Source organism: Mobula birostris, chromosome 9 (genome assembly GCF_030028105.1).
Source record: "Mobula birostris isolate sMobBir1 chromosome 9, sMobBir1.hap1, whole genome shotgun sequence".
In the NCBI taxonomy this organism is placed as follows: Eukaryota; Metazoa; Chordata; class Chondrichthyes; order Myliobatiformes; family Myliobatidae; genus Mobula; species Mobula birostris.
This window is the reverse complement of record NC_092378.1, coordinates 23,105,674-23,126,104: the sequence shown is the minus strand read 5'-3', so window position 1 is coordinate 23,126,104 and position 20,431 is coordinate 23,105,674. Positions and strand designations below refer to the sequence as shown.

General features: G+C 38.5%; 1 protein-coding gene across 1 annotated transcript in view; it reads right to left on the bottom strand.

The window, feature by feature from the left end:
* LOC140202584 (transmembrane protein 168-like) overlaps nucleotides 1–20,431 on the bottom strand; it is a 34,063-nt gene that overhangs the window by 4,531 nt on the left and 9,101 nt on the right. Inside the window, exons 2-4 of the mRNA XM_072267614.1 lie at nucleotides 15,797–17,039; nucleotides 13,780–13,922; nucleotides 11,388–11,662 (exon numbers count right to left, since the gene is read on the bottom strand). Coding sequence (XP_072123715.1) covers nucleotides 11,388–11,662; nucleotides 13,780–13,922; nucleotides 15,797–16,933 — 1,555 coding nt within the window. The 5' untranslated portion in view covers nucleotides 16,934–17,039. The remainder of the gene's footprint in view (nucleotides 1–11,387; nucleotides 11,663–13,779; nucleotides 13,923–15,796; nucleotides 17,040–20,431) is intronic.

Here is a 20,431-nt window from a genome sequence, read left to right as displayed (position 1 = left end):
AAGTAGATAACGTTGTAAAGAGAGCGACTGGCACATTGTCCTCAATTATCAGTTTAGTTTAGCTCATGGGGGAGCTGCGGAGAAGACTCGATGGGCCGAATGGCCTACTTCTGCTCCTTTGTCTTGTGATCTTGTGATCAGGGCATTTAGTGCAGGAATTGGAATGTGATGTTGAAGTTGTACAAAACACTGGTAGGGCCAAATTTGGAGTATTGTGTGCAATTCTGGTCACTTACCTACGGGAAAGATTTCAATATTGAAAGAATACAGAGATAATTAGCAAGGGTTTTGCCAGAAATTGAGTACCTAAGTTACAGGGGAAGGTTGATAAGGTTAGGACTTCATTCCCTGGAGTGCAGAAGAATGAGGAGAGATCTTAGGTATACAAAATTATGAAGGGTGAATGCAAACAGGCTTATGGTAAACTCCCTTAGGTTAGGTATGACAAGAACTAGAAGTCATAGATTTGAGGTGAAAAAATATTTAGGGGGAATGAGGTGGAACAGCTTCATTCAGAGGGTGATGGGAGTATGGAACAAGCTGCCAATGAAAGTGGTCGTTGCAGGTTTTGCCACGTTTAAGAGAAGTACATAGGTACATGTATGAAAAGGTTATGGAGGTCTATAGTCCTGGTGAGGATAGATGAGACTAGGCAGACCACCATGTCGGCGCAGACTTGACAGGCTAAAAGGCCTGTTTTTGTGCTGAAGTACTCTGATTCATTTTGGAAGAGCTAATAAGGATTGAAAGTAGACAATGATGTGGCAAGGCATTAGGAAATACAGAGAAACAGAGAAACCTCAGTTGATCAATCCAAGAATCACTGACGGTGACAGCACTGGCAGTAAGGTTGTGAAGAAAGCATGAAGGATATTTGCCTTCCTGAGTCAAGGCATCAAATATAAGGGCAGAGACAACATTGTACAACTTTATAGAAAAATGGTTGTACCACACCTGGAGCATTATGAGGTTTTGGTCACCACTGGAGGACAGACATGCAGAGGAGGTTCGCCAGGATATTGCCAGGGTTACTGGACTTCAGTTACAAAGCACAGCTTAACAGGTTAGATTTGTTTCCCTTGGAGCAGAGGATGCTTATGGAGGGTTCTGACCCAGGAGAGCAATTTTGGAATCTAGAATCTACAGCTTGACTGGGTGGTGGACTACCAACAGTGTCCAACTGTATCACTTCTAATTACCCTGCATTCATATCTGTAATTTTGTGCAATTAGACCAATCCGAAGAGATGTAAAATTAAAACAGGAAAGATTGGAGATGCTCCAGCAGGCTGAGAGAAACAGAGTTACTATTTTGGGTTGATAACCTTTCATCAATTTCATCTTGTAATTCTAGTGATAACTGCAACACATGCATTAATAAAGGTTATTAGTGAAGCTATAAGAAATGATAAATTTTATTTTTAAACCAAGGAGTCAAGGAAATACATTTATTCCAACAAATCACTGGTTCCAGTGTCTGACAATGAAAATACAGTGATAAATGACTGTTTCAATTCACTTTTTCAAAAAGATTCAACATTGGTTGAAAATAATTAGATTAAAAAAGGTTGGCCTTTCAAATCAACCATCGTGTTGAGTTCACATTTATATATAACTTTGGTTATATCTCTCATCTACTCTGGATTTTTTTGTATTTAAAGTAAGCGTGGGCTGCTAACAATGAGCAAAGAACAACTTTAACGTTTCCTCAAGGATATCATTTAAATTAGAACATTAAAAGCTCAACTATTATGTTACAAGATGGCATAATTCACTTTATACCTGCTCTTTTACATCTAACAAAAAAGCTCTTCCAAAGGTCACAAAACAGAGCAGGTTTAGAAAAGACAAGAGATTCTGCAGATGCTGGAAACCCAGAGTAACACACAAATTGCTGGAGGAACTCAGCAGGTCAGGCAGCATTTACAGGAAGGACTAAAGAGTTGATGTTTCGTGCTGAGATCCTTCATCAGGACTCAAGTCCAGAGGACCAGGACTCTAGATTCTGTTGAAGGGTCATGGCCCGACATGTCATCTCTTTATTTATTTCCATAGCTGCTGCTTGACTTGCTGAGTTCCACCAGCATTGTGTGTGAAGTTCCAAAAAATACATGTTTGACCATCTGTCATGCTATAGATCTTTGAGCTATTAAAAAGTTCTTTCACACATGAAATGGATTCACCCTTTGCTTCAGCATAAGGAATTACTGTTTCAAGAAAAACGTCTACTAATATTGCAAGATAATGTTCAAGTGAAGGAACCATTTCTTCATAGAGCGAGAAACGTCCTGCAGCTGAGTTAAACACAATTAGATGTAACAAGACTTCAGCAAAAAAAAAAGCTATGGAAGGCTTTATCAACTGCCTTGGAGGGAATGGTGAACAAAACCGATATTCATGAAAATAAAAACATAAAAGCCATAAACAATCCTTTCTGACAATATCTATGTACTATGGACATTAAAAAAAGACACACGGGGCCAGTTGCTGCATGATGAATCTAACTGAGGCACATGAAACAGGTTCCCAGTGCCAAACTCTACAGCCTGAAATCTGCTAAGGTAGGACCATTATTGCCATGCAGGCCTCACATGCTGTGAAAGCATCTAACTGAGTGACCTTTGCCTTTCAGGCCATGGATGTGGAAGTGAAAGTTTAATTAAAGTGCTCTCCAGGCAGTCCTTATCGTGCCTAATGCACTAAAGCACAAAAAAAGAAAATTCATTTACTTGCAAAGCATGTAATTTTCTTTTCCAAACAGTTTTTCATATTGTATCACAAATTGCAAAAAAAAATTACCATGTTTTAACCTTTCCTTTCAAATCTAAGTATTGTTTTCTGCCAATTTGTGTTGCATAACAAACACAGGCATATTAAGGCCATGAAATGTTTAATTAAGTCATTGGAAATGAATGGTTATTTTTAGCATGCTAAGTTATGCGGTCATCATTATACCAGAGGCTGCATAATTAACTTTATTTTATCAGAAGGTAAGTATGCATATAATAGTGTGTCAGTAAACAGATTTAGCAAGATTTGCAATGTACATTAAATTTCTCTGCTGGACCTTGAGGGAAGTGATGGACAGCTTGGAACTACAAGCTTTTCTTGACCTTAGCAAGATTAGGAATACCCCAATTTTGAGTAATAATGCATTTTTATCATCTCTCTCAACATTTTGTCCAAAAACCATACAATGCTGGACATTATTTATTTCTCTATTTTCCATTTATAGTGAAACAAAAAACTTACTTTGATTCATTTATTTTCAGGGTTACTAATACCATTGGCACCTTCTCTTTTGACTACAGAGAATTCATTCATGTTTGCATTATTGAATTCTGTTGACCGAGTTCCCTTATTTAGGCAAGAAACTAAATCAAAGCCCAATTTATTTTGTTAAAATGGTTATTAAAGAATCTATAGAACTATATGAGGAAAATAACAGCTGCCAGAACAATATATTCTTTGAGAAACATTACCAAAATAGATTCAGTTTGAGAACTCTGCATATGCTGAAAGTCTGAATTAAAACAGTCAGTAGATCAAGCAATACCTGCAGGCAGGAAAAGTGTCTACATTTCAGGTTGATAGACTTTCATTTGAAATCCCCCATTAATAAGCATATTTAATGATCTAGTAATTCTACAGCACTTGTAGACTATATGATTGCTGAATTCGTCAAGATCAACCAGTAGCCAAACACTAAATGTTCAAGAATCAAGGATGGAGGAGTGGTTTTCAAGGATAGTAAAGCAGGTAATACCTGCAAGAAGTATTTAATAATAATAATAATAATAATATGTAGTTTATTGATCCTGAGGAGGAAATTATTTTGTCACAGCATTGTGAACAATGCAGATGAGCTTAGAGCATGGATCAGTACTTGCAGCTATGATGTTGTGACCATTACAGAGACTTGGATGGCTCAGGGGCAGGAATGGTTACTTAGAGTGCCAGGTTTTAGATGTTTCAGAAAGGACAGGGAGGGAGGCAAAAGAGGTGGGGGTGTGGCACTGCTGATCAGAGATAGTATCATGGCTGCAGAAAAGGAGGAAATAATGGAGGGATTGTCTATGGAGTCTCTGTGGGTGGAAGTTAGAAACAGGAAGGGGTCAATAACTCTACTGGGTGTTTTTTATAGACCACCCAATAGTAACAGGGACATGGAGGAGCAGATAGGGAGACAGATTCTGGAAAGGTGTAATAATAACAGGGTTGTTGTGGTGGGAGATTTTAATTTCCCAAATATTGATTGGTATCTCCCTAGAGCAAAGGGTTTAGATGGGGTGGAGTTTGTTAGGTGTGTTCAGGAAGGTTTCCTGACACAATAAGTAGATAAGCCTATAAGAGGCTGTACTTGATCTGGTATTGGGAAATGAACCTGGTCAGGTGTCAGGTCTCTCAGTGGGAGAGCATTTTGGAGATAGTGATCACAATTCTATCTCCTTTACCATAAATTGGGAAGAGATGTCCTCAGGGAAATGTATGGTAGAAATGTGGCAAATGTTCAGGGGATACTTGCATGGCGTTCTGCATATGTACATTCCAATGGGAAAGGGAAAGGATGGCAGGGTACATGTACCGTGGTGTACAAAGGCTGTTGAAAGTCTAGTCAAGAAGAAAAGAAAAGCTTACAAAAGGTTCAAAAAGCAAGTAATGATAGAGGTCTAGAAGATTATAAGGCTAGCAGGAAGGAGCTTAAGAATGAAATTAGGAGAGCCAGAAGGGGCCATGAGAAGGCCTTAGGAAGCAGGATTAAAGAAAACCCCAAGGTATTCTACAAGTATGTGAAGAGCAAGAGGATAAGCAGTGACAGAATAGGACCAAACAAGTGTGACAGTGGAAAAGTGTATATGGAACTGGAGGAGACAGCAGAGGTACTTAATGAATACTTTGCTTCAGTATTCACTACAGAAAAAGATCTTGGTGACTGTAGGAATGACTTACAGTGGATTGAAAAGCTTGAGTATATAGACGTTAAGAAAGAGGATGTGCTGGAGCTTTGGAAAGCATCAAGTTGGATAAGTCGCCAGGACCAGATGAGATGTACCCCAGGCTCCTGTGGGAGGCAAGGGAGGAGATTGCTGAGCCTCTGGAAATGATCTTTGCCTCATCAATGGGGACAGGAGAGGTTCCAGAGGATTGGAGGGTTGCAGATGTTGTTCCCTTATTCAAGAAAAGGAGTAGAGATAGCCCAGGAAATTATAGATCAGTGAGTGTTACTTCGGTGGTTGGTAGGTTGATGGAGAAGATCCTGACAGGCAGGATTTATGAACATTTGGAGAGGCATAATATGATTAGGAATAGTGAACATGGCTTTGTCAAAGGCAGGTCGCGCTTTACGAGCTTGACTGAATTTTTTGAGGATGTGACTAAACACATTGATGAAGGTAGAGCAGTAGATGTAGTGTACATGGATTTCAGCAAGGTATTTGATAAGGTAGTGGAGGGATGGGTTAGTAAATCTGATGACACAAAGTTGGGGGTGTTGTGGATAGTGTGGAGGGCTGTCAGAGGTTACAGCGGGACACTGATAGGATGCAAGACTGGGCTAAGAAGTGGCAGATGGAATTCAACCCAGATAAGTGTGAGGTCGTTCATTTTGGTAGGTCAAATATGATGGCAGAATATAGTATTAATGGTAAGACACTTGGCAGTGTGGAGGATCAAAGGGATCTTGGGGTCCGAGTCCATTGGACACTCAAAGCTGCTGTGCAGGTTGACTGTGTGGTTAAGAAGGCATACGGTTCTTTGGCCTTCATCAACCATGCGATTGAGTTTAAGAGCCAAGAGGTAACTTTACAGCTATATAGGATACTATTCAGGCCCCACCTGGAGTACTGTTCTCAGTTCTGGTCACCTCACTACAGAAAGGATGTGGAAACTATAAAAAGGGTACAGAGGAGATTGACAAGGATGTTGCCTGGATTGGGGGCATGCCTTAAGAGAATAGGTTGAGTGAAATCAGCCTTTATTCTTTGGAGTGGCGGAGGATGAGAGGTGACCTGATAGAGGTGTATAAGATGCTGAGAGGATTGATCATGTGGATAGTCAGAGGCTTTTTCCCAGGGCTGAAATGGCTAACACGAGAGGGCAAAGTTTTAAGATGCTTGGAAGTAGGTATAGAAGAGATGTCAGGGGTAGGTTTTTTTACGCAGAGAGTGGTGGGTGCGTGGAATAGGCTGCCGGTGACAGTGGTGGAGGCAGAAACGATAGGGTCTTTTAAGAGACTCCGGGATAGGTACATGGAGCTTAGAAAAATAGAGGGCCATGGGTAACCCTAGGTAATTTCTAAAGTAAGTACATGTTCAGCACAGCATTGTGGGCTGAAGGGCCTGTATTGTGCTGTAGGTTTTCTGTGTTTCTATGTTTCTAACATTTAAACACACTTAGCAATAATAATAAATACAATTAACTAATGATAATAACGTACAGAATAATATACACAATTTACCAATATGCAATAATAATGAATGAAATAATAAAACAGAAACTATTGTACTATGATGTGTGTTCTCCCGTTGCATAGAAATGAACTATTGTATATTCTTGTATATGTGTTGGCGCGTGGCCAAGTGGCTAAGGCATTCGTCTAGAGATTTGAAGGTCGCTAGTTCGAGCCTTGGCTGAGGCAGCATGTGTGTCCTAGAGCAAGGCACTTAACCACACATTGCTCTGCAACAACAACGGTGCCAAGCTGTATGGGTCCTAATGCCCTTCCCTTGGACAACATCGGTGGCGTGGAGAGGGGAGATTTGCAGCACGGGCAACTGCTGGTCTTCCATACAACCTTGCCCAGGCCTGCGCCCTGGAAACCTTCCAAGACACAAATCCATGGTCTCATGAGACTAACAGATGCCTATATTCTTATTGCATTTAGTAGGAAAGGTTTTCTGTAATGATCCTTGTGACAGCTGAACTGAATGATCCTGTTTGAAAGGGTGCTCCGCTGCTTATTCTGTAGGTCATGGGGAGGATGTGACTGACTGTCCATAATGGATAACAGTAACCCAAAAGAGTCTGGGTTGTAGCCAATGACGGATCCAGCCTTTTTGATGAGTTTATTTAGTCTTTCTGCATCACCCGCACTGATGCTGCTCCACCAACATAAAGTTACAAAGACAACTGCACTCACTACAAGACTGGTAAAAGTTCTCCAACATCCTGCTGTGCACATTGAAGGATTTCAGCTTCCTTAGAAAATAGAGTACTGTATGCTTAATCCCTTTCTTTAAACAGCCTTGGTGTTGGTTTTCCAGTCAAGTCTGTTGTCAAGGTGAACACCCAAGTACTTGTACTCCTCCACCAACGCAACCTCTCCCAGAATGTATACAGGACTCATCACAGTCCTCTTCCTCCTAAGATCAATCAGCATCTTCCTGGTTTTGGCCACATTCAGGAGCAGGCGATTCCTCCTACACCATTCCACAAATTTGTCCACCAGTCCATCTGTGATACACCCAGCCATCGCACAGTCATCAGAGAACTTCTGTGAGTGACAACACTCCGATATGTACTGAAAGGTTGAGGTGTACAGTGTGAACTGAAACAGAGACAGGACAGTCCCTTGTGGCACTCACCACCATCTCAGAGACCTACCCAGTCGTACAAACTGGGTCTATCTGTCAGATAACAACACACATCAAAGTTGCTGGTGAACGCAGCAGGCCAAGCAGCATCTGTAGGAAGAGGTGCAGTCGACGTTTCAGGCCGAGACCCTTCGTCAGGACTAACTGGAAGAGTGAGTAAGGGATTTGAAAGTTGGAGGGGGAGGGGGCGATCCAAAATGATAGGAGAAGACAGGAGGGGGAGGGATAGAGCCAAGAGCTGGACAGGTGATAGGCAAAAGGGGATACGAGAGGATCATGGGACAGGAGGTCTGGGAAGAAAGACAAGGGGGGGGGGGACCCAGAGGATGGGCAAGAGGTATATTCAGAGGGACAGAGGGAGAAAAAGGAGAGTGAGAGAAAGAATGTGTGCATAAAAATAAGTAACAGATGGGGTACGAGGGGGAGGTGGGGCCTTAGCGGAAGTTAGAGAAGTCGATGTTCATGCCATCAGGTTGGAGGCTACCCAGACGGAATATAAGGTGTTGTTCCTCCAACCTGAGTGTGGCTTCATCTTTACAGTAGAGGAGGCCGTGGATAGACATGTCAGAATGGGAATGGGATGTGGAATTAAAATGTGTGGCCACTGGGAGATCCTGCTTTCTCTGGCGGACAGAGCGTAGATGTTCAGCAAAGCGGTCTCCCAGTCTGCGTCGGGTCTCGCCAATATATAAAAGGCCACATCAGGAGCACCGGACGCAGTATATCACCCCAGTCGACTCACAGGTGAAGTGTTGCCTCACCTGGAAGGACTGTTTGGGGCCCTGAATGGTGGTAAGGGAGGAAGTGTAAGGGCATGTGTAGCACTTGTTCCGCTTATACGGATAAGTGCCAGGAGGGAGATCAGTGGGGAGGGATGGGGGGGACGAATGGACAAGGGAGTTGTGTAGGGAGTGATCCCTGTGGAATGCAGAGGGGGGGGAGGGAAAGATGTGCTTAGTGGTGGGATCCCTATCTGTCAGATAGTCAGTAATCCAGCAGATAGTAGATTTGTCTACATTCATCCTTCACAGCTTCTCTCTCAGAAGGAGTGGCTGGATTGTAATGAAGGCACTTAAGAAAACAAAAATTGTGATTCTCACAATGCCACCAGCATCATCCCGGTGGGAGTGAGTTCTCTGCAACAGGTAGATGATGGCATCATCCACTCCCACATGAAGCTGGTAGGCAAACTGCAGAGGGTCCAATGAAGATCTCATCTGTGGTCCAAGGTAAGTCAGGACCAGCCTCTCCAGCACTTTCATCACATGAGGTGTGAGGGCAATTGGCCTGTAGTCATTAGGTTCAGATAGAGTCGCCTTCTTGGGTACAGGAACCAAGCAAGATGTCTTCCATAGCACCGGTATCTTTTCCTGACTCAGACTCAGATTGTAAAGGTGCTGCAAAATACCAGACAGCTGGCTCGCACAGATCTTCAGTACCCAGGGGCTGATACTGTCTGGGCCAGCAGCCTTGCCTTGATGTAGTCTCTCCAGTTGTCTCTTAATCTGACCTGCTGTCATAGTCAGATGGAGGAGGGTGGTCATCCCTATGGAGGCGGGATACTCCAAGGCTTGGGGGGGGGGGGCGGGCAGGATTTAGAACACAAGCACTCACCGAGGGGGAGTAGTGGAGAGAGAAGGCTTCAGGGGCAGGAAGGGTGTGTGGTTTGGGGAAGTGGAGGAGGGGACAGGAGGAGGTCCCATGCTGAACATATTAAAAAACAAGTTCAATTCATTGGCCCTATCCAGGCAGCCCTCAACTTTCCTTTCCTTAACCTTGAAGCCAGTGATGTGCTTCTTGCCTGACCACATGTCCCTTATACTATTCTGCTGGAGCTCATACTCCAGCTTCTTCCTGTAGAAGTCCTCCAACTTTACCCTCAATTCACTCTGTACTCGCCTCAGTACTTATCTATCTCCAGTCCTGAAGGCTTTCTTCTTCATATCTAGGAGCTTTTCAAATGAGGCAGTTGTTAGCCGATATGCCTAAACATTGACACACATATCCTTAATGCGCTCGAATCTACGCTATCAGATTAACATACTGATACTTCCGACAAGAAAAAGGTAGGAATTAATTGAAAAGCTAAAAGACCTCCAGAACAAATGGTATCCATGCTGAAGCTCCAAAGGGAACTACTAAAATTAATTCCTAACTGCATCAACATCTGGAAAGATGATACCAGGTACTTTGCAGACACCATGTTATGACAATGTTAAAGAAATAAATACTACTCTAAGAAAATAGCAGAGTGTCGTGTCACAAAATGGTCCTTTTTTAAAAAATCTACAATTCTGTCAAATGAAAGAGTCTTTGTTGAATCCTACTCAGATTTCACTAATTTCATAAAATCTTCATTTTATATGTCTGATACCTTAATGACATCCAAACTCTAATTCTCACCAAATAGAGTAATGACAGATCTAATTTCAATGCAGCCAGGGATCAACTTATTTCTTCAATCTTCTTCTCAATCTTTGTCTCTCCAATAGTGCACATCACTTTCAACCCGTTTCCTGTTACATTGGAAATAATTTACAGGAGGATTGGGAAAGGGTTCAAACTGTATCAAATCCACTATAGAAACAAAATCTCTCCAATCTCTGTCACTGTGTTAAAATCTATGCAAGGAAATAATGACTGGTCATGAGAGATTAACAGCTAAACAGAGTAATGTTAACTTTATATTTAAATTCTTCCATTGTTGTTGATAAAATGTAAAACTGGAATCCTCTTCAATACCAGCGGAGTGTAGAGACTAGTGGAAAGATACTACTATGAGAAATTCTAAATAATTTTCTCACTTTTCCTAAGATGTGTGAACAATCTTCTTATTCATAGATGGAACTATTTAATACACTTCAAATTACATTACATTAAAATGAAAGGTATTTATGGCACCACACAATTACCCGTCACACAGTACAACAGTTTTTGCTAATAGCTTCTTCATCCTTTTAAAGACCAAGAATCAAAAAAGTCAATAGATTTAAAATCACATGCAGAACACAGCTTTGCATATTCACTGCAGATAAACATTAAATCCTGCATTTACATGTCTGAACATATTTGAATTCAAATTAAAGGTCAGATATAAACAAAAAAATCTATTTCTTTATTTAACAATACAATAAAAAGATAGCAAATATTCATTTTAGGTTTTCACTTTTGGTTAAATGAGATTTCACCATGTTTGAAAAAAAATCTTCATAAATCAATTAAAATTAGGCTGGTATCCTCAGATCTGCTTATTTACCTAAAAGTGTGTTCCTGATAATGCTTAAAAACTGTCTTGGGAAGAATAGCATATTAAGTATTAATCCTTAACTTAAAAAGACACAACTTGCTAGGGAAACTCATCACAAGATTCAGCTCCAAACTATGAAATTAGGTGACACTGCCTTCCGATCACTGCCTTGTCAAAATAATCTTAAATGAATAAGAATTCACATCATGAAACTGTTTTCAATTTATGAACATCCATACCCAAAAGTAAAACAATCCTGTTTATTGAAGTACTGAACAGTGTCTGATCTATTTTATAGCCATGCTATCGTATACGCCAGCATTTTGAAAACAGCATTACATAAAGCGACCCAAGACTGTAAATAAAATAATTTAAGGCATAATGATTTTAGAGGAGCCTAGCAGTTGTTAGTTGATATGCCCAAATATTGACACACATAAAAATCTGATACACTTCCAGCACTCAAAAATTAAACATACTTTTGCATCCACGAGAAATACTTATTTTTTAACTATTCAATAATAAAGTAAATTAAGTCACAGACAATACCTGATAATGCCCATTCTCCAGAGCTGTGCGAATGTCCACTGAAATAAAGTATGTAGGTGTCATGCCTGGGTCCATCAGCAGTACGCAGATCAAGAAATGCTTTTAGTTTAGTTTGCAGAGTGTCAAACGAAAAGCCACTGGTGGAGTAGTCACAACCATAATTCTCTATCATGTGATAGGCAAAAAATCGTTGGATCGAACTTAACATGGCAGTTGAACGCAAATTCAACTCCTGGACATGCTCAGGAGGGAGGAGTGTAGGCTGACCATCAGGACTACAAGAAAAAAAAAACATTAACAAAAACACAGAATAAAAAATATGAATAGTTGTTCTTAGTGCACCCCAACAAAATTTCATTAAAATTATGCTTCTTTTCCATAATTTAATTAATTCCATATCCAATGCCACACAAAATACAATTTAAAATTTGTGGTATTTGCAGTTATGACATCAAGCACATAGTACCATCACTTGTGTTAGATGAGCCAATACACAAGGCTATGATTCACGTTTATTTTTCCTGTTCTCATATTCAGTTACTAAACATACTCATTCATTGTTATCCAAAACATATGCCACCAAATCAAAGATGATACGTCATCAACATTATCCAATACATGAGCTGTATGCTTCTGGTTGAATCTCATTACAAAAAAAGCATACAGCATATTTTCATAAGTTTCCAATGATAGTGATTCTGAACCAAAAGATAGTCTGATTTTCTAGTTGCATCCCTCCCCCACAGTACTTGTAATAGGTGTTTTTTTTCAGTTTGATGGGAGAGAAGTCAGGGGTGATTACTCTGCTATTGTAACAGATGAATTTTTGGCAGAAATTACATGAGATAAAAAGACCATGCCTGTTTAATTTCTTGGTCAGTAGTTGCTGTAAATCCAAAGATCATTGAAGCTTGGCTCTCACCAACCACTTGTTCAACGGTGAAGAATCAAGGTGATGATTTATCACAAATATTGTAATTCCTTCAGAATTTTGAAACCACTCAATTCTGAATGACAATTTCATTCATGTCTGAGTAAGAGTCTCATCTATTTGGCAAATAGATACTAAGAGTAAAAGGTATCTAAACTACTGTCCAACTACAAACGTATTTCAATACAGCTACAGATTCAATTTCAAACTTTTATATAAGCTTTCTATAAAAACTCACCACCAGAAAGCATATAATTCTGAGATTTTGTTTTGGGGCCGGGGGGAGGTGGGCAGAGGGAAAAAAAAACACTAAACCATATTCTAAATTCAATGATTACCCACCTCCTGATAGATTTGAGAGTCTTGAACAGTTAACATGACTTAGCCCTTCTAGTTGGTGTTGAGTAGAAATCAGAAGTTAATGAAGAATGAAAATATCAAATGGAATAAGAAAACATCCATATTTCATTCCACTAACACTTAATAACCACCATAATTACAGTATATTAAGGAATACATCAACTGAAGAGAACTAATCATACTGCAAGATTGGTGTGAATTCCTCTAGAATGAACTTCAAAAGTGAATATTTAATACTCAGACCTGGAGTACATTATCCAAAATAAATTTAGACAATAAAATTGTAACGAATAATGTTCTTTAAGAACTCGTGTGTGAAATCTTTCATTGTTTATTTCTAATTTTTTTTTCAATATTTCTGTCTTACACATCTTGAAACTTAACAGGTATAAGTAAAAGTGTTTCTTTGGGCAAGTTGTCCTTATTGTGCTCTCAGAATCCTTGCAACCTGCTGAATGTCACAGCAGTAAATATGCACTTCTCAGGGATCAAGCAACACAGCAGGTTAAATAGACAAGAGATAATTGGTGTACTGACTTTTCCTTTCCTTCCCCATTGCTTTCATGCCTACAGACTACTTCTTAAAAATAAGCAATACTGTATAGCTAAAATGCAAACTTTCTTTGATCTTTAGTACTGGTTGATCTACAGATAAGAGTTTTGTTTTGTTTCCCAATATGTCATTGAGATTGTTACTTCACTGTATAGGTCACAGTCAGTATTGAAACTTTTTTTTAAGAAATGCATTTCAAAAGATGAATCTAAACTCTGCATGTATAGATTAAGGTAGTAGAGAGATCCTAAAGCTTTGCAGTCTATTTGTATGAACTCTACTACAGATTTCACACTTCTCCATAGAGATTAGCTGTTTTCTAAAACAGTAGGCATGTTCGATGCACTGCCTAAATACTGGTTAGCATTCCACTTATGATTAATGTTATTAAAATACATTGCTATTTAAGTACAATAATAGAAATCAGTAACTGACATTGGACAGGTAAGGACTATTATGATTACAAAATTGCAAGCAAAAAATAAATTGATCAATTTCACACACATTTGTGGCATTGGTCTTGTATAATTGATAATATGGGATAATACCTGCAGTAATTTGTAGGAATTACAATAGCATATCCTACACAAGTTCCTCCTAAACAATTACCCAGTTCATGGAAAAGGCCATGAGCTAAGGATTCCAATGGTAAAACGACGAGGAATACACTCATGAAGCTTCCATTTGTTTGCTGTAATAAACATAAAGACAAAATTTTTTAAATAGGAATATTTACACATCAGGATACCTGTAAAACAACAGCATTAAATAAATAGTTTTATAAATCTTTAGATATAATACACAAGTAAATGAAATTTTAGTTGTGCAGAGAAATTAATTGATGGTTAGTAGTACTAAAATACTCAATGGTTGTTTAAGCATGTTGAGGGCAGTGGACAGAACCAGCAAATAAACCTTACCATATGATAATTCACCTGATTTGCCACATTACCACAGCTCAACTAATAAAGAACATCTGATTATAATGCCCTTTGGTGAGTCTTCCAACTATAAAGTGGAGGCAACTGGTCACTTGTGTCTGTACATACTGTTTCACGAAGCTTGTCTTGTTTTACAATGAGACTGCCATAGTGGAACTAATGGACATTATTATTGAACAATTTTGTCTTTTAAATTTTAAAGCGTTTTCCTCCAGATCAAAGCAAAGATATATGTATTCAACAGTGATGATGCTATCATTTTTGACATTAACATTGCAGCATCTGAAATTCAATTAACCGTGGCATAATTTACTTTTCTCATATGCTAAATTACTTTTATTAATTTATGAACAGTATCACTGCATTACTCAAACAATTTGCATGAACAGTTTTGCTTCAATGTGATATCTAAGTCTAAGTGATGGCAATTAGTAAATGTATTAAGAGCACTGATATTTTTAGCTTGTACATTTGACAAATTAATATTTATAAAAAGATGCAAACCTTATTTACAAAGGAAATGATTTCATTAAAATACATCAAATATGACACTTATTCTCAAATGTAGCCTTTTTAGTTAATAAAAATAAAATTAAGCTGTGTTTTTCCAAACCAACAGCATTCAAATCTTGAGAAGGAACCTTACAATTAATTCACTTGTAAAATGGTTAAATATAGATTTGTATTACTGTAAATAACTAATCATGGAAAAAATGTTTTAGAAGTGTTTGCTTTGATTAGTGAGCATAAAAATAATACCACTGTGCACAAATTTAATAAGGTTTTTGCATGAAACAAATTCAGAATGGCACCATTGAATGGCATGACAGTGGCTTAGAAGCAGCATGCCTTTCCAATTTCAGCCATATTGGTATAACGCTGTTCTTATTGCTATTACTACTACTACATTTTACTGGACTGGTTCGACTTGAGGTCCAGAGTTAGGGATATAGGTATTAATATTGGACCTGTAACTTTCCTGGCAATTGAATTATTATTTCAGTGATTGCTTAGTTCATCAGCACATCAATTATTTTAGTAGTTTTTCCAATCATATATCCTTAACTTTCCAAGTTGGATTTGTTAAACTTTCCCACGTCTTAGTTTAACTGACTTTTCAACAATCTGAATATAAATTACAGAAGTCACCAAACCATCTCAATGAATAAACACCTTCTATTACTTTTGATAGTTGTTGAAATTACAAATCACAAAACCGAACTATTTAATTAGCGTATTACCTTTTTAACCTTCTAGTTCCTAAAATGCTACTTTAAAAAAAACCTGCAATTTCATCGGAGGTAAGAGTTCTACCAAATAAGATGAAGTATGTTGAAGTGTACTTAATGCTAAACTAGGGACAAAAAAACTTCATAGTAATTAAAGACTACTGTGATCTATCTGTTTATTAGGTAAGCAAAGGAGACTGCTAGTTTCACATTTTTTTTAAAGTAGTTATAAACTAATAAGCTGACATGTACCTTTGTCATACAAACATGAATGTCCATGGATAAAGATGCAACTGAAATATGTGATACTCTAAGAATTATCTTATTTAGGTAGTACATAAGTATGAACAGACAGACTAATGACAATTCTAAAAGAAAATCATTGTAGAACATACCTGCCATGAGACTGCACCAAGAAGAATTGTAGATAAAAGGCTGAAAAAGACTAACCGCTCAGAGATCAAGCAAAAATGACGCATTCCTTTCGATGCCATAACACAGTCCAGGCTCTTATTATCTATTCTATGCGTGTAGTAGATCTTTTGACAATCACCGAGTTTGGTGTGAAAACCCCAGAAAGTTATGAGAAAAATTACATGGCAGATCAGCCAAAAGAATCCAAAAATACAAAATCCTGGTATCAGAAAATACCAATGGTTTAAATTATTCAGTTTAAATGCAGCGAGAATAAAGAATATTAGCTCAATGGATGCTACAGGTACTACAGAAATTCTTCTGCATAATGTCCGGCCATACAGATAAGGCTTCCACCGTTCAGTAACAGATAGACCACTGAAGTAAAGATCAAGCAGTGGGACACAAATCAAACGGCTGAAATAACAAGCCAAGGCAAAGGGGTTAGTGCTAATTTTCAAAGATGGAAAAAACAACAGGGATGTAATCAATGCAAATGCAATCAAGTTTGGAACAGCCAAAATAGACTTCATTCGCAGATCAACTATTAACATGGACAATGCAAAAACAAGCAAGATAACACTCAAACAGTTGGGCATCAACATTGCTGTGCTGGCTATGGCAAATCCAATCAGTTCCAGAAGTTCTTCAGCTGTTAACAGGGCAGGTTGGTGTCGGATACATCCACAAATTCGCTCAACGACAGACCACAAAGTTCTAATCAAAATGCTGGCCAATAATAAGTATTTGGTAACTTCTTCTTTCACATCCATCTTAAATTTAGAATCATCTATGAAACAGAGTAGGCCAAGCAGAAATCCAAACCAGAGATGCGACAGGCTTAAACTTGCCGTTTCCATGGAGAAGTAATAGTATAATATGCTAGCAATACCAAGCACAAAAAGTCCAAGGATGAAAATGACCAGCAATAATATATTTTCTGTTTTCTCCCATCGGACATATAGGCCCAAACAAATGGCTATCACCAAGCATGCATTTGCTAGGTAGCCAAGATATCGAATTGAAGAATGCATATTTGGTTCTTTGTTAAGTTCCTCCACCTTAGTCATTACTGCAGAAAGACAGTGGCTCACACAGTAACGCAGTGATTTACACATGTAATATGATTTGAAAGGATCCGTCTGAACTCCAGAAATCAGTTGATGATGATCTCCTAGGGTACCATTTGTCTTCAAATAACCAGACTTGCACAAGTGGGAAGTCCTATGTAAAAAGAGTAATTCCATTGAATGAAAATGCAAACACAATAATGAAACAGATTGCAATGCTATAACAAAGCTTCAGCATGAAGCTAAAGACAAATTAACCTCATTATTAACTGCCAGTACAGAAATTACTAAAACATTGCATAGTAGCTGATATCCAAGCGTGAATATCTTAGCTTTAGATGAGGTGAAATGCTTGCTCTGATTTCTGTGTTCTATCTTGTAAGACATAAAATTGTTTCTTTCTGAAGAAAAGACCATGTGACTGAGCACTTAAAAATACCAGTGCTTCTAATATTCTTTCTGCAGGCTAGTTTGAAAGTTACACTGTACCAATGAAATATTTTGGAGACAACAGGAATATTATAAATTTGGATTGAATGTTGTACTTTGAAAAAAACCCACAAGAGAATGCTAAATATTTAAATTAATTTAAAGAGAATCAAATTGGGAATTTTTGGGTAAGACATGTTGATTAGCACACTATTCTCAAAATAAAATAATGTAAAAAGAAAGGATCAGAAGACTATAAAACAGCGACGCTGTGATTATTATTGAAAGCAGTTTGATCACATGTCATGCAATGAAAATACATGTACCTACAATTTTTTAAAGGTGTGTGCTAACATTTAATTGCAGTACAATATTTGGTATTAACAAGTTCTATTTTGGCCATCATTATGTTTATTAATCTGAATAAAAGTTTTCTTCAGTAGGTTAACACAGTATATGTTGCATGTCATCTTATAAACCAACGTAAAAAATTAAAATACATTGGTCGCAAGGTCGTTCAGACTTATTCGTTACAGTTAAGAATATGTCATTAAGAATAGCAGTCGCATTCAATGTATAATGAGTTTTATTCATATCAGAACCTGGCTTCAGATGTTGCATCTCAAAAAATGTCTCCTCTAAAGACAATGAGCAACTTTTGTCACGTGGGTGCCATGACAACATGGCGATTAACACAGATCAGGGTGTTTCGCAGTTCGGAGTTCAATCCGGCACTGTTCTGTAAGGAGTTCCCGTGAATTGCATGAGTTTTCCCCGGGTGCTCTGCTTTCCTCCCATAGTCTAAAGATGTTTCAGATAGGTTAATTGATCATTATACATTGTCCCATAATTAGTTTTAGTTTAAGTTTAATTGGGTTTGTCAGAGATCCCAGGGGCTGTGTGGCTCAAGGGCCAGAAGGGCCTACTCCATGCTGCGTCACTAAGTAAAATAACAAAACACATTAAGTGCTTCAATAAGCAGATTCTATGAACTCATGATCGTAGGTAAACTGAACGGGAGATAAAACTTCTACATCCCCCTCAACACTTGAAGGTTGCAGGGATCTATAGACAAATCCTTGCACTGAAAGCTATTTTCCAGTCATCAAACTACCACAAACATGTGACTTGATTAATTTGTAATGATGACAGAGAGCCAAAGTCTGGAAAACAACTCCCAAATACATAAAGTGTTTTCTAAATAACATCAAGAGGTACATCAAGTTGTAAAAATGAAAGTACTTTCAAACTTATTGACTTTTCAGGTCAGCTAAGAAATAACTGGCTATTAATTGGTCAAAGATGTTATAGCAATTGTAACTTATAGCCCTTAAAGTGTCCAATGGCTGACACATATCTACTTTTGACAGGTTGTCCATGAATGCCATTTTCCCTATCTACTACAGCATGACCGCTCCTGACTTTGGTGGGTTGAAGCAGCAATTTCATTTACGGTATCAGCTCTGATACCACCTCCAACCTGGTTTGCAAGGCCCTGTGCAGCTGTACCATGCATACGTAGCAGGACCTGAAGAAGTCAGTCACAAACATTCAACAAATGTTCAAAAATATTTTGAAATTATTACTATGTTCTAAAAATTAAAATGCTTAACATTCAGTAAACAAATACTGACATGTAAATAAACTCAATTATTAAAATGTAAGTTATCTATAAGGAGACAGCATGCCCATACAGATTAAGGATGAGATCATAATGCTTGAGGGGATGCTCTTTAAGGGTTTATAATCAGAATTTATTTGGTTAGAACTGAAAACCAAGGGGGATGCAATGACCCTAGTGGGGGAAATTTCATTGGCCACTAAATTGTAAATGAAGGATAGATGAGCAAATCCATATAGAAATTGCATAGTCATGCATGAACATGTAATATGATTTGAAAGGCTCCGTCTGAACTCCAGAAATCAGTTGATGATCCGCTTAGTGACAGAAAAAGGCAAGAGAAACTACAGATGTTGGAATCTGTAGCAATAGACAAACTGCTGGAGAAACTCAGCGTGTCGAGCATCATTTGTATAGTCAACCATTCCTTTGCCTCCATCAATACCTTTTGACCTGCTGAATTCCCGCAGTATTTTGTTGTTTGCTGGTGATAGACTAGGTTTGCTGATGCTACTTGGGAGAGTTTAAACTAGTTTCACATGGGGCTGGGAACCAGAGTCCCAGGTCAATAAGGGAAGGATTGGACTAGAAGGTAGATGTTATGGAAAGTATTGAAATGCAAAATGAAAATAACATGTATGATGGGTCAGATAGTTTGAAGTGTGTATATTTTAATGCTAGGAGTATTATGGGTGAGGGTGATGAACACAGCATGGATCAGTACTATACATGGAACTACAATGTTATAGCCATTGCTGAAACTTAGTTGAGAGAGGGACAGGAATGGGTGATTAATGTACCAGGTTTTCAATGTTTTAGAAAAGATAGAGGAGGTAAAAGAGATGGAGGAACGGGTACCTGCACTATTGATCAGGGACACTATCAATGCTGCACTTGGGAGACATAATGGAGGTTCAGACACTGAGTCCATTTGGGTGGAACTCGGGAACAGGAAGGGTGCAATCACACTGATGGGATTGTACTAATACCTCCTAATAGCCACCAAAACATTGAAGAACAGATATGTAATTAGGTTAAGGAAATTTGCAAAAATAATAGGGTGTTGTCATGGGGGATTTCAACTTCCCTAATATAAACTGGGACCTTCTTAGTGTAAGGTGTTGAGATGGGGCAGAATCTGTGAAGTGTATTCAGGAAGGTTTCTTAAATTAATATGTGGATGGTCCAATGACAGGAGTGGCCATATTGGACCTGATATTGGGTAACGAGCCTGGCCAGGTGACTGACCTTTCAGTGGGTGAACAGTTAGTTAACAGTGACCACAACTCCTTAACTTACAGGATAGCTATGGCTCTTGTGGTCGAGTTTTAAATTGGTGTAGGACAAATTACGAGGGGAACAAAGAAGTGTTAATTGGGTACACCATATTTCTGTAAGTCCACATCAGACAGGTGGATAGTGTTTAAAGGTCAATTGCACAGAGTACAAGGAGGCTATGTTCCTATTAGAAGGAAGGACTGATGTGGAAAGATAAG